This window comes from Cyprinus carpio, chromosome A7, assembly GCF_018340385.1.
Source record: "Cyprinus carpio isolate SPL01 chromosome A7, ASM1834038v1, whole genome shotgun sequence".
NCBI classification, from domain to species: domain Eukaryota; kingdom Metazoa; phylum Chordata; class Actinopteri; order Cypriniformes; family Cyprinidae; genus Cyprinus; species Cyprinus carpio.
Window position 1 is genome coordinate 6,459,811 of NC_056578.1, and position 14,141 is coordinate 6,473,951.

The 14,141-nt window shown below is 38.9% G+C and overlaps 2 protein-coding genes across 2 annotated transcripts; one reads left to right on the forward strand and one right to left on the reverse strand.

The window, feature by feature from the left end:
• Positions 1-286: 286 nt before the first annotated feature.
• LOC109093265 (purine nucleoside phosphorylase-like) lies at positions 287-3,514 on the forward strand. Its single transcript, XM_042759412.1, has 6 exons — positions 287-557; positions 1,191-1,360; positions 1,467-1,570; positions 2,037-2,212; positions 2,328-2,518; positions 2,873-3,514. The coding sequence occupies exons 1-6, from the start codon at positions 535-537 to the stop codon at positions 3,088-3,090; spliced, it is 882 nt and encodes a 293-aa protein (XP_042615346.1). The 5' UTR covers positions 287-534; the 3' UTR covers positions 3,091-3,514.
• Positions 3,515-6,367: 2,853 nt separating this feature from the next.
• On the reverse strand, positions 6,368-9,591 carry LOC109093266 (purine nucleoside phosphorylase-like). Its single transcript, XM_042759411.1, has 6 exons — positions 9,375-9,591; positions 8,581-8,750; positions 8,371-8,474; positions 7,669-7,844; positions 7,363-7,553; positions 6,368-7,010 (listed from the first exon to the last, which is right to left on the reverse strand). Exons 1-6 carry the CDS (start codon positions 9,395-9,397, stop codon positions 6,793-6,795), a joined length of 882 nt encoding a protein of 293 aa, XP_042615345.1. The 5' UTR covers positions 9,398-9,591; the 3' UTR covers positions 6,368-6,792.
• Between the last annotated feature and the right edge of the window lie 4,550 nt (positions 9,592-14,141).

Below are 14,141 nucleotides of genomic sequence, written 5' to 3' on the forward strand. Positions count from 1 at the left end.
ACAAACACACATGGACCCACACACAGTGTTTATATTGGGGTGAGTCATGCATGAGTGCAGTTCAACCACCCGTCAATCTAACCGCGGAAAACCAATTTCCAGGTGAACATGTGTTCAGTCTGACAGCTGTTGTTTAAGTTTACTGATAACAGACCGGGGCCCACGTTGGCCCTCCCCGGCCTGAGGCGGGGCGAGTTGAGTCTTTTTTTTTTTTTTTTTTTTTTATTTGGGGGGGGGGGGCGAGTTGAGTCACGAGATGTTTTCCGCTTTTCGTCTGCGTCAGAGCGCGAGGAGGAGCGTCAGAAGCGGAGGATCTATAAATAGCGGCTATATAAGCGGCGCTTCAGAAATTCTTAAAGCGCTTTTATTCACTCATTCTCGCGTGTCGTTCTCCCTGGTTTTGTTTATTTGTGTCTCAGATTTGTTTCACTGGTAGGTCATCGCGTAAGTTACGTTCGTTGAGGGTAAGTAAAGTAACTTCACGTTGATATTTCTGTTGCCTATCCGTGAAGGATCTGACCATCGATTTTAATCATGCTTCCTGAGAGCAGCACTGGGTAAACGATAATTATTTTCATATCTAACTTTCTAATTCTACTTCGTTTATTGAAAGCGTATATGGTTGAGTTTCTGTTTCGATGGTGAATGTAGTTTACTTGATCAGTACATCGAGCACGTGCAACTTTTTGGACATTGGCTAGTTGTTTAAAAATAATAATAATAATAATTTTGACGATTGTATTGAAATGTATTTGCTGCAATTGAATTATAAATCGAAACTGAGTTTCAGATGAAACTTTGTAACTGTTTATTAAAAGGCCATAGTAGCCTTCTACAGATGCTCACAGGAAGTTTATTTTAGCAGTCAGCTGCTCAGATGTGTCATACATGTTTCAGATTTGCCAGGATGTTTTTATTTGGTATCTGCAGGTTTCATTATAGCCATTCAAATATGTTACAATATTTAGCATCTTAGTTATATAGTTATATAATACATATGCAAATGCTATTGTATATTTGTCAGTTGTGAAAATAAGTGTGATATGAATGTGTGTGACATTCGAGTGTATCGGGGATGTGACTTCTGGATGGGAATACATGCTGTGGATTCAGTGAGCTGGAAACACAGTTGGTTACAGTCATGTGTGTTGGCCTTATAAACTCATTTTTTTTCCATTCTCTCTGTCCAGGTGCAGCTTTGAGGATTGCCAGGACACAGCTGACTGGCTTCTGTCCCAGACTGCAGTGCGTCCTCTGGTGGGCATTGTGTGCGGTTCGGGTTTGGGTGGACTGGCTGACGTATTGAAAGACCAGGAGGCCTTCAACTACAAGGACATCCCCAACTTCCCCCAAAGTACAGGTGAGGTTTTCCTTATAATGTAGGATATTGTGTACTTAATCTTCTAAGATCATTGCATTTACTTCTTTTATCTTTGCTCACCCTTGCGTCTCTTTCTCGTCTGCAGTGCACGGTCATGCAGGCCGGCTGGTGTTTGGCACTTTTAAGGATAGAACATGTGTATGCATGCAGGGACGGTTTCATCTCTATGAGGGTTATCCCGTCCAAAAGGTACGAACGAACCCCTTATAATACACGCACTCTGGCACGTCAGAGTCCAAAACACGTAAACAATATCCAGATCCAAATGGTCTCGGTGCTGATCCAGGCCTGAGGGTTTAAGAACTTGACTTCCATGTATTTAAATATCACTGAAATTGCAATTTGCACTGACTTAAAAGGCTCTGACCTAATGATCCTTCTTAAAATGAACTAAGTGGAACCATCTTTGATCCACACATGACCTTACTGAAAACTGAATTAATTTTAACTGGTTGTGTCGTGTGTGTGATTAAAACGTAAAAAACACAGACTATTTTGCACTAAAATTACTGCTTATATCAGCAAGATGCAACAATATGTCTTTGTGTATAAAGACCAACAATTAAAAAACAGCATTAATGGAACACAACTGGCGTAGTATGCACATGATGCCAGATTCAGAGCATCTCAAACTAAGATTGTTCTTCTGTTTCAGATTACGATGCCTATGCGGCTCTTCAAGCTGCTGGGTGTGGAGACCGTGATTCTCACCAACGCCGCTGGCGGTCTGAACCAGGACTATGAAGTGGGCGACATCATGATCATCAAAGATCATCTCAACATTCCTGGATTTGCTGGAAACAACCCTCTGGTTGGACCCAATGACGAAAGGCATGTTTATATGTGCTTATTTAGTTCCTTTAAGCACTACACTCAGGACATGCAGAAATTCCACACGTGCTTCTGTAGATATTGTTCATAATATAACATTACTTTACCTTTTTAGGTTTGGTGTTCGTTTCCCCTGCATGTCTGACGCATACGATCGAGAGCTCCAGCAGCTGGCGCTCGACGTGGGTTCGGAGCTCGGTTACAGTGACTTCCTGCGAGAGGGTGTGTACTGCGTTCTAGGCGGACCGTCGTTCGAGACGATCGCGGAGTGTCGCATGCTGAACAAACTGGGAGCTGATGCTGTCGGTAAGAGTCTTGTCTGCTGTAAAGCTTCTTTTAACCAATCGGAACATGTTATCATAGCTTTATGATATAATATTAGAGTATAATGCAGTTCTCTGAGCATTCGAACTGGCAATATTTAGTTTTCCTGTCGGTCATGGGTTCGATTCCCTTTTTTAGTGCAGTAGTAGTTGTGTAAACGTACCTTAAGTTCAATCAAATGTAACTTTTTTTCGTTATGCAAATGAGCAGTGGTTTAGTGACCAGTGAGTTGTTGTGCTGTATAATGAAATCTATATAACACTGAAATTAAAATTAGTTTATATACACATTTGTCTATGTGAACTGGTTTAATAACCAGACCCTAATGTGTTTTAGGCATGAGTACGGCTCACGAGGTGATCGTGGCACGGCACTGTGGGATGCGCGTCTTCGCTCTGTCTCTGATAACTAATAAGGTAGTGAGTGACTACAACAGCGAGAAAAAGGCCAATCATGAGGAGGTTCTGCAGACGGGCAAACAGAGGGCGGAGCAGATGGAGAGGCTGGTGTCCACCATAATCACCCTGATTGGGCACAACAACAATTTAGCTTAAGACTGTTCTCAGATCACAGACCAAAGAACGCAGACTCTGGATATGGTTAAAAAATCCGTGTTATACAGGTCAATTCCATTTTCCTCCCACGTATTTATGTTTGTGGAATCTTATTTTACAATGGGAAATGGTTATAAAGCCTTTGTTTATGGTTGGTCTGTGATCTTTTGCTCTTATGTATAAACCCTGTAAACAGGAGAGCACTTATTTTTACTAAAGAAAAAATACCTATAATTGTTACGTTCCTCTGAATGCTAAAACTAATGTTTCTTATTTCTAAGCTATCGTTTACATTTGTTACGATGTCTAAAATTAAAAAATTGAATTCTCTGTAAAACCCTAATTGCTTTGTAGAATTTGTCGGTAAATGTACAGTAAAGTCTGTCTTGTGTTTTATAACCTTTATTAAAAAAATTGGTTATTACACCTGTCTCCCTCTCGTCTATGGTGGAAAAGTGAGGGATTTTTTTTGTACAATTTTAATATTACACATTCATGGGTGAGCTGTCTGTCTAAAAAACTGTTTAAATGCTTGAGCAGTATTTCTACAGAGCCTCTAATGAGAGTCATTGCAGACGTTTCTCTGGGGAATGCAATACTTTTGCGACATAACGTAAAGATTTTGCGAGTGAATGCAAACACGCTCATAAATTTTAAAATGCATTGTTTTCAATAGCCATGTATTTAATCCAAACTCCAAAAATAAACTTTTTTTTTCTTAATTTTTATTGTATTTATTTTCATTATTTGGGATTTTTTTTTTTTTTCATTATTTTGCATGACATTATTTTTCATTACAGTATTTTACATTTTTAAATCGTATTTGTACTCCTTTATTGCAGTTCTCCTGTACTGGGCTCTGTTGATTCTGTAACATGAACAAGTCATGCTTTTAGATCTGATTTTGTATATTTAGGCCTCATGCTAACATATTATACCATGTTAATCCAGTTGCATTGATGTCAGGGAGTCTGTACCATCTACAGCTGGAGTTTGAAATGCTTCTTCAAATCTAAACTCCGGCTCTTCCTGGATAAAGACAGGATTATGTTAGTTTGATGTGCAGCAAATTAAAGAGTTTGTATGTTTAAAAACACCAAATGAGGAAGATGTTCTCCAGATGTGGTATGATTCAAACTTTTCTGGATTCCCAACACAACATCTGACGTGAAATATTGCTGGTCTCCTCCTACAACAATGCATTTTTCTTATTTAATCTATTAAGATATCAAGAATACATGGTTTAATTATGAGATGGAGCACCTCTGACATGTTCCATAACAATAACAATAAAATTAGGATTTGATTTTATTCACAGAGACACTATGAGGAAAAGGAAAGGGCACACCGACATCAGGCACTTTTTTGGTGCTAAAAGAGTAAGCAGGAAATATTAGCACTAAGATCTACAAACAATTACATTAAAAGTGTAGGCGCAACACATGTTGCACTTGGGGATCACGGTGGGGATTGATATGGTAGTGGACCATGATGGTCATAGAAGAAGTGAAGGAGCAGTACCCCCCAATTATGGTGGGGTAATTCGCACTCAGCTCCTCATGTCCCAGGAGGAGATGTCCTTTGATGAATCCTTCAGCGCTGTGAAAACCGCCAGGCCTTACATTCAACCAAACCCAGGCTTTATGAATCAGCTGAAGAAGTATAATCCAGAATGCCACTCAAAGTCTGTTTTTTATAAACCAAACTTCTGTTTTATGCTTTTAGATGTTTTTCAGATTTCACACAGCACTTGATGAGTTAATGAGTCAGTTATATTAGAAATGTGTTTATTTAAGGGCTCCAGGACCAGGATTGAGGAGGTGTTTTAGTGCCAACATCTTTTTTTTTTTTTTTTTTTTTTTTTCATATTTAGATTTTATTAAATACATTAAAATATTTTAATGGATATTTATGTTTATAGTGGTTGCTAAAATAAAACATTTGAAACACTCGCTGCTGAATTTTTTAATGGTCTTGAGGTTTAGTGGGCAACTTTTATTTTGAAGTCTGCACACAAGTCACAACTCATTAACTGAAGGGACTTAATGATATATTCACCTTTTATATTATTTTTATAATAATAATTTACAGTGGACCTCTAAATAAATAAAACTTTTTAACGATGCACATTTTAAAAAATATATATATTTTCTTTAAAAGTCATTTTCTTAAAAAATGTGGGAGCTTTGATCCTCAACATTACGTGTAGAAACTTAATGAAGTTAACCTGTTCTATGCTGTTTGTTTTCTCATTTGATTCACAAGAATCTGATAGCTGCTATAAGGAAAATAAACCCAACGGCTGAACACATCTGTAGAATCCTTAATAAAGCATCAAGTGCAGAGAGAAAAGATCTTACACAACCAGATCAAGTCAACCATATCGTCTGCTGGGAGGGAAAGACGACTTAAGCCTCGTCTCAAAGATGAGGAACATGTCAGAGGTGCTCCATCTCATAATTAAACCATGTATTCTTGATATCTTAATAGATTAAATAAGAAAAATGCATTGTTGTAGGAGGAGACCAGCAATATTTCACGTCAGATGTTGTGTTTGGGAATCCAGGAAAGTTTGAATCATACCACATCTGGAGAACATCTTCCTCATTTGGTGTTTTTAAACATACAAACTCTTTAATTTGCTGCACATCAAACTAACATAATCCGGTCTTTATCCAGGAAGAGCCGGAGTTTAGATTTGAAGAAGCATTTCAAACTCCAGCTGTAGATGGTACAGACTCCCTGACATCAATGCAACTGGATTAACATGGTATAATATGTTAGCATGAGGCCTAAATATACAAAATCAGATCTAAAAGCATGACTTGTTCATGTTACAGAATCAACAGAGCCCAGTACAGGAGAACTGCAATAAAGGAGTACAAATACGATTTAAAAATGTAAAATACTGTAATGAAAAATAATGTCATGCAAAATAATGAAAAAAAAAAATCCAAATAATGAAAATAAATACAATAAAAATTAAGAAAAAAAAGTTTATTTTTGGAGTTTGGATTAAATACATGGCTATTGAAAACAATGCATTTTAAAATTTATGAGCGTGTTTGCATTCACTCGCAAAATCTTTATGTTCTGTCGCAAAAGTATTGCATTCCCCAGAGAAACGTCTGCAATGACTCTCATTAGAGGCTCTGTAGAAATACTGCTCAAGCATTTAAACAGTTTTTAGACAGACAGCTCACCCATGAATGTGTAATATTAAAATTGTACAAAAAAATCCCTCACTTTTCCACCATAGACGAGAGGGAGACAGGTGTAATAACCAATTTTTTTAATAAAGGTTATAAAACACAAGACAGACTTTACTGTACATTTACCGACAAATTCTACAAAGCAATTAGGGTTTTACAGAGAATTCAATTTTTTAATTTTAGACATCGTAACAAATGTAAACGATAGCTTAGAAATAAGAAACATTAGTTTTAGCATTCAGAGGAACGTAACAATTATAGGTATTTTTTCTTTAGTAAAAATAAGTGCTCTCCTGTTTACAGGGTTTATACATAAGAGCAAAAGATCACAGACCAACCATAAACAAAGGCTTTATAACCATTTCCCATTGTAAAATAAGATTCCACAAACATAAATACGTGGGAGGAAAATGGAATTGACCTGTATAACACGGATTTTTTTAACCATATCCAGAGTCTGCGTTCTTTGGTCTGTGATCTGAGAACAGTCTTAAGCTAAATTGTTGTTGTGCCCAATCCGGGTGATTATGGTGGACACCAGCCTCTCCATCTGCTCCGCCCTCTGTTTGCCCGTCTGCAGAACCTCCTCATGATTGGCCTTTTTCTCGCTGTTGTAGTCACTCACTACCTTATTAGTTATCAGAGACAGAGCGAAGACGCGCATCCCACAGTGCCGTGCCACGATCACCTCGTGAGCCGTACTCATGCCTAAAACACATTAGGGTCTGGTTATTAAACCAGTTCACATAGACAAATGTGTATATAAACTAATTTTAATTTCAGTGTTATATAGATTTCATTATACAGCACAACAACTCACTGGTCACTAAACCACTGCTCATTTGCATAACGAAAAAGTTACATTTGATTGAACTTAAGGTACGTTTACACAACTACTACTGCACTAAAAAAGGGAATCGAACCCATGACCGACAGGAAAACTAAATATTGCCAGTTCGAATGCTCAGAGAACTGCATTATACTCTAATATTATATCATAAAGCTATGATAACATGTTCCGATTGGTTAAAAGAAGCTTTACAGCAGACGAGACTCTTACCGACAGCATCAGCTCCCAGTTTGTTCAGCATGCGACACTCCGCGATCGTCTCGAACGACGGTCCGCCTAGAACGCAGTACACACCCTCTCGCAGGAAGTCACTGTAACCGAGCTCCGAACCCACGTCGAGCGCCAGCTGCTGGAGCTCTCGATCGTATGCGTCAGACATGCAGGGGAAACGAACACCAAACCTAAAAAGGTAAAGTAATGTTATATTATGAACAATATCTACAGAAGCACGTGTGGAATTTCTGCATGTCCTGAGTGTAGTGCTTAAAGGAACTAAATAAGCACATATAAACATGCCTTTCGTCATTGGGTCCAACCAGAGGGTTGTTTCCAGCAAATCCAGGAATGTTGAGATGATCTTTGATGATCATGATGTCGCCCACTTGATAGTCCTGGTTCAGACCGCCAGCGGCGTTGGTGAGAATCACGGTCTCCACACCCAGCAGCTTGAAGAGCCGCATAGGCATCGTAATCTGAAACGGAAGAACAATCTTAGTTTGAGATGCTCTGAATCTGGCATCAGGTGCATACTACGCCAGTTGTGTTCCATTAATGCTGTTTTTTAATTGTTGGTCTTTATACACAAGGACATATTGTTGCATCTTGCTGATTTAAGCAGTAATTTTAGTGCAAAATAGTCTGTGTGAATGCTACTGAGTGTGAGTGTTCTGGTCTCTGCATACCATAGGGTCAGAGGGTTTACGTTTTAATCACACACACGACACAACCAGTTAAAATTAATTCAGTTTTCAGTAAGGTCATGTGTGGATCAAAGATGGTTCCACTTAGTTCACTTAATTCATTTTAAGAAGGATCATTAGGTCAGAGCCTTTTTAGTCAGTGCAACTTGCAATTTCAGTGATATTTAAATACATGGAAGTCAAGTTCTTAAACCCTCAGGCCTGGATCAGCACCGAGACCATTTGGATCTGGATATTGTTTACGTGTTTTGGACTCTGACGTGCCAGAGTGCATGTATTATAAGGGGTTCGTTCGTACCTTTTGGACGGGATAACCCTCATAGAGATGAAACCGTCCCTGCATGCATACACATGTTCTATCCTTAAAAGTGCCAAACACCAGCCGGCCTGCATGACCGTGCACTGCAGAAGAGAAAGAGACGCAAGGGTGAGCAAAGATAAAAGAAGTAAATGCAATGATCTTAGAAGATAAAGTACACAATATCCTAGATTATACGGAAAACCTCACCTGTACTTTGGGGGAAGTTGGGGATGTCCTTGTAGTTGAAGGCCACCTGGTCTTTCAATACGTCAGCCAGTCCACCCAAACCCGAACCGCACACAATGCCCACCAGAGGACGCACTGCAGTCTGGGACAGAAGCCAGTCAGCTGTGTCCTGGCAATCCTCAAAGCTGCACCTGGACAGAGAGAATGGAAAAAATGAGTTTATAAGGCCACACACATGACTGTAACCAACTGTGTTTCCAGCTCACTGAATCCACAGGATGTATTCCCATCCAGAAGTCACATCCCCGATACACTCGAATGTCACACACACATTCATATCACACTTATTTTCACAACTGACAAATATACAATAGCATTTGCATATGTATTATATAACTAAGATGCTAAATATTGTAACATATTTGAATGGCTATAATGAAACCTGCAGATACCAAATAAAAACATCCTGGCAAATCTGAAACATGTATGACACATCTGAGCAGCTGACTGCTAAAATAAACTTCCTGTGAGCATCTGTAGAAGGCTACTATGGCCTTTTAAGAAACAGTAACAACGTTTCATCTGAAACTCAGCTTCGATTTATAATTCAATTGCGGCAAATACATTTCAATACAATCGTCAAAATTATTATTATTATTATTTTTAAACAACTAGCCAATGTCCAAAAAGTTGCACGTGCTCGATGTACTGATCGAGTCAACTACATTCACCATCGAAACAGAAACTCAACCATATACGCTTTCAATAAACGAAGTAGAATTAGAAAGTTAGATATGAAAATAATTATCGTTTACCCAGTGCTGCTCTCAGGAAGCATGATTAAAAATCGATGGTCAGATCCTTCACGGATAGGCAACAGAAATATCAACGTGAAGTTACTTTACTTACCCTCAACGAACGTAACTTACGCGATGACCTACCAGTGAAACAAATCTGAGACACAAATAAACAAAACCAGGGGGAACGACACGCGAGAATGAGTGAATAAAAGCGATTTAAGAATTTCTGAAGCGCCGCTTATATAGCCGCTATTTATAGATCCTCCGCTTCTGACGCTCCTCCTCGCGCTCTGACGCAGACGAAAAGCGGAAAACATCTCGTGACTCAACTGGCCCCGCCGCAGGCCAGGGAGGGCCAACGTGGGCCCCTGTTATCAGTAAACTTAAACAACAGCTGTCAGACTGAACACATGTTCACCTGGAAATTGGTTTTCCGCGGTTAGATTGACGGGTGGTTGAACTGCACTCATGCATGACTCATCCCAATATAAACACTGTGTGTGGGTCCATGTGTGTTTGGCTTGTTCAAACTAACCCACAGTGATTCAGATAAAGAAATCACAAACTTTCACACAGATAGCCTCAACCTTGTCTCCTTTGACTTTGTGTCAACAAGCGAGGGGCGTATGATGCTATTATTATTGAATTTTAAGGTGTGTGTTTAAAAACATGAAGTATGTAAAACGTGTTTTGTTGAGGTTTGAACACAAACAAGAACATAATTATTTTGTCCTGCTTTGCTCTGGCTGTTCCTGTGAGTCAACATTGGAGAAATGCCTAAGAAAGTCAAACAAATACAGTTTTCAACATTCCTCTCATACTAAATCAGGGGTGTCCAGCCCTGCTCCCGGAGGGCCACTGTCCTTTAACTCCGACCGCACCTAAACCAACTAAACAAGGCCTTCAGAGTTCAGACGCACTAGAAACTGTCAGATACGTGGTTGGAGCTAATCTCTGCAGGACGCTGGGCCTCCTGGAGCAGGATTGGACACCCTTGTACTGAATGCATGCACCCTGGGCCTGTATTTATCACAGAAGTTATTGCTGCATATGTTTAAATGGTCAAGCGTGCTTTATTTTAGACCTAACTTGAGAAAAGGACCTATGGTGCCTCAGGAACAAAGTTCACGACCCTTGTTGACCTAGGACCTGCTTCAAACATATCACATTAGGTAGAAGAGCCTTAGCACCTCGTATGACACACTTCCCACACACGATCATGCCAGTCAAAACCATCTTTGGGTTATCAGTGAAGATGTCATATTTGGTCACCTCTGTGGCTGACAGTTTGATGCGATATCTATCATAACAGCACAGTACACCAGTCCATTAAATTACTCCATCACAGTTCATGACATCATAATTCTCTGAAACTGATTCTGCTTTTTGTGTCATGTCTTGTTGTTGTGATCAGCCGAGTATTCAAGGTAAATGACAAACAGATAAGCATAGTATTTACAGCCTCACCTATAATGATAGGGGGCCTTGTTTTTGAATCAACCCAAAAATCATAACTGAAGAAAAGAAACGGCTGTGCTGAGCTCAACATGGTTTTTCTTTGCACAAGCTGACACACCTGTATCCTGACCAATGGCTTGACCGTTCGGCTCATGATGCCACAAAACAATTTAGGCTTTTCCTCAGCGGTAACAGTCTTGTAGGGATCGATAAAAATGTTCCCAAAGCTTCCTGCTGCAAGGCTGGGACGCTCTTAGAATTTCTCATCTTTATGATTTGAATCACTTAACCTTACTTGAAAACCTCCATTTAAACACTGTCTGAGCAAAGTCCTTGAAAATAAATCAGCATCCTTTAAACTGAGGGGTTTTACTTTTTTACTTTTTACACAACAAACTGCATGCATAACATCTGGTAAAACTGTTGTCCATGCCTGATAAATGCAAAGTATGTTCACTTCAAGTGTGTGCATGAAAGTCACGTCCCAGTCAGCGCAGGAATTGCGAGCATGCATGTAATCATCATACATAGTGACCCCACTGTTCATACTTGGTTGAGAGTGTGTGTGAAACATGTTGAATGCCTGTGAGTTTAGCTTGATGTCTTTGAACCTGAGTAGACAAGAATATGCGGTTTGGCTGATGCATGCATAAGTCCTTTTAGTTTCAGTCCTTATTATTTATTGACTAAGAAGACCACAAGCTCAGTTGAGACAAGTCACGAGTAAAATCTAACACATGTAGAAGTTAGGAACTAAAACAGTGCAGTACTAAATGGACCACGACTCTTAATTTGTTGTCCTCTGAACTGACAAGCATTGAGGTGTTTTTGTGTGATCTGCATGAAAAAGGCCAACCCAGAAAGAATCTTCTAGTAGGACTGAGACACGTTGCATTTGGACTATAATGTTACATAATAAATGAGTGGGTCAGTTTGTCTGCAGAAATTCACTGCCAAACATACAGTATTTGGACTTGGACCAAAACAAATGTAGACTTCAGCTCTGTTTTTCTCGCACAGCCTTTCATTAAACTTCCTGCGCAGCAAAAACAAAGCTTTAGTAAATATACAGTCTGGTTCAAAAGTCAATCTTGAACTGTTTCTTTTTGGCATTTTGTTTTTTGCTAATTTAATATAGAATATTTAAAGTGAAAAAGACTTCTGAGGTTTTCAACACCTTTCGACGAGGAAGAACATTGAGAAAACATGAGGACATTCTGGACATTATAAAAGTGATGTAATAGGAAGGGCTGGAATTCACAAGTAGACATCAAGACATTATCAACTCTTTATAGTAAAGCCAATCAGGTTTTCAAGATGAGCTCACTGTGCTTCATCACTGTTATGGAAAAATCATCACAGAGCTGTCTCTACTGTCAGCTTATATCAGAATGTGGACACTGCACCAAGCTCCCCTTCATAGAACATGCCCTCAGTCTGTCTTTATATAAACTATCTCTTATCAATCACATGATGAAAAGAGACAATAATAAGACAGTAAATGGGTGATAAGTCCACCATAAAACTTTGTCAATAACAGAAACTTACTGGAATTTACAGTTTAAAAACCTGTTGCCACAAACCATCATGAAACACACCCAGTCGCAGAGTAGTACACACATCATTAAAATGTTATTGAATTCCAATGAGGAAGTCTGATAAAAGAGGCCCGATACATATTGTCATGTACAGAGGGCTCTTACGTTTATTTTACCAAACATTTAGGCCAAGGCCCTGTACAGGTCAGTCAACATATAATAGTATACATACAGGGGGGGCGGTGCGAAAAAAGTGAGTTTTTCCCTGTATGTTCCCGCCTCCTCAAGTCTGAGTTTGAACAGACTGTTTTCTTTGCACTAAGATTGCACAATACTGTCATGCTTTTTGCAAGTCCATGTGTAATTACAGGGGGTTGCTGTAAATGAACTCACTCAAAAACAAAATATCCCCCAGTGGTTATTTAACCCTTTAACGTCAACCCCCATTTTTTATAATAGGCATTAAAGTGCACTATCCAAACTTAAATAGTTGTAATTTATGAACAATTTGGAATATAAACCTAAGGTTTTTTTTAAAGAAGAAAATTTGCAGATTTTGGCAAAAGGTGGAATTTTTTTCCAAAAATTTAAGTATCAAAAAGTTATAAAAGTTTAAATGTACTGTAAATAAAATTTGCTGTATTAATTTTATTTTTCATTTATTTATAATATTTTTACATAACAGGTTTTTACTCTTAATGTGGTATAACAGTAAAGCCTTGTGTCTAAATAAGTTCTGTTACAAATTTGCCGTTGATATGCAAAAAATCTAGGTTCCTGTGAGATTTTATTTAGGGCGTCATGCCACAAACAGCCCTGGGTGCCAATCAAAACTCCTTTGAATTTTGGTTTAACTGAATTTTTCTCTAGATTTCTCTGTCAAATATTACTTCTATCTCAAAATAACCAACCAAAATGGAAATCCTGAGACCTTTTCCAATGATATGTTTGGTTGCCAAAACTTATAAACAGTTTTGATTCTACAACAGACCGTAATGCATTGGGTTAATATGACACTTGACCCACCGCCCCACCTAAGGGGGGGAGACTGCCATAAGATTTTAAAGAGTACATTTCCATGGTAACGCCATGTCCGATTTCAAAATGTGTTTTTTCACAGGATGAATCTTGGGTTTCTAAGCCTTTATGATGATTACTAAAAGATTTGCTAGCGGGCAAAAGGCCAACACCAACAAAATAAATAAGAGCACCAAGGTCCCATAGGGGGACGGTGACAGTTGTACAGGGCCCATTCTCTGGCTAAATTACCTATTACTTTGCCTAAAAATTAATTCAGTTAAGTGAGAATGAATGTGGAGAAATTTTCAACCACAGTGTCACGTGTTTGTAAAACCTGTGACATTACTTTTGTCCTTCACAAGAGCGCACTTGAAGGCCTTTATTTGTTGTGAGTAACGTGCTCCTCCTAAAAACTGAAATAGACGGGCTATTGACGGGACGTGCGTTTCATATATGTAAACGAGGTTCATGCAAAAGCAAACCTGGCCAGTCTGGCCATGGAGAGAGCTAAGGACAATTAAAAAAACAGAAGAGGATGGCATCATGAGTAAATAAAGATCTGAAAATTTCCGTTACCCACCCAAAGAAAACATACCTCTTTATCTGTGAGTTTGGGACATATATATAATAGATATATAATTCTATAGAGGGAGAGAGAGGAAGGCTGAGAAGAGATGAGAGATAGAGAGCTAAACGTGAGAGTACAATTCATGTGAGTTGTTTAAGTAAACAGGCCTCAGGAAAAAGAGCAAGGGCGTGCTGTTCA

Coding starts and splice junctions, on each gene's coding strand:
- LOC109093265 (XM_042759412.1), top strand. CDS start 535: ATGCTTCCTGAGAGCAGCACTGG. Junction 558..1,190: donor CTTCCTGAGAGCAGCACTGG/GTAAACGATAAT, acceptor CTCTCTGTCCAG/GTGCAGCTTTGAGGATTGCC. Junction 2,213..2,327: donor GTTGGACCCAATGACGAAAG/GCATGTTTATAT, acceptor TTACCTTTTTAG/GTTTGGTGTTCGTTTCCCCT.
- LOC109093266 (XM_042759411.1), bottom strand. CDS start 9,397: ATGCTTCCTGAGAGCAGCACTGG. Junction 8,751..9,374: donor CTTCCTGAGAGCAGCACTGG/GTAAACGATAAT, acceptor CTCTCTGTCCAG/GTGCAGCTTTGAGGATTGCC. Junction 7,845..8,370: donor AGGGTTATCCCGTCCAAAAG/GTACGAACGAAC, acceptor CTTCCGTTTCAG/ATTACGATGCCTATGCGGCT.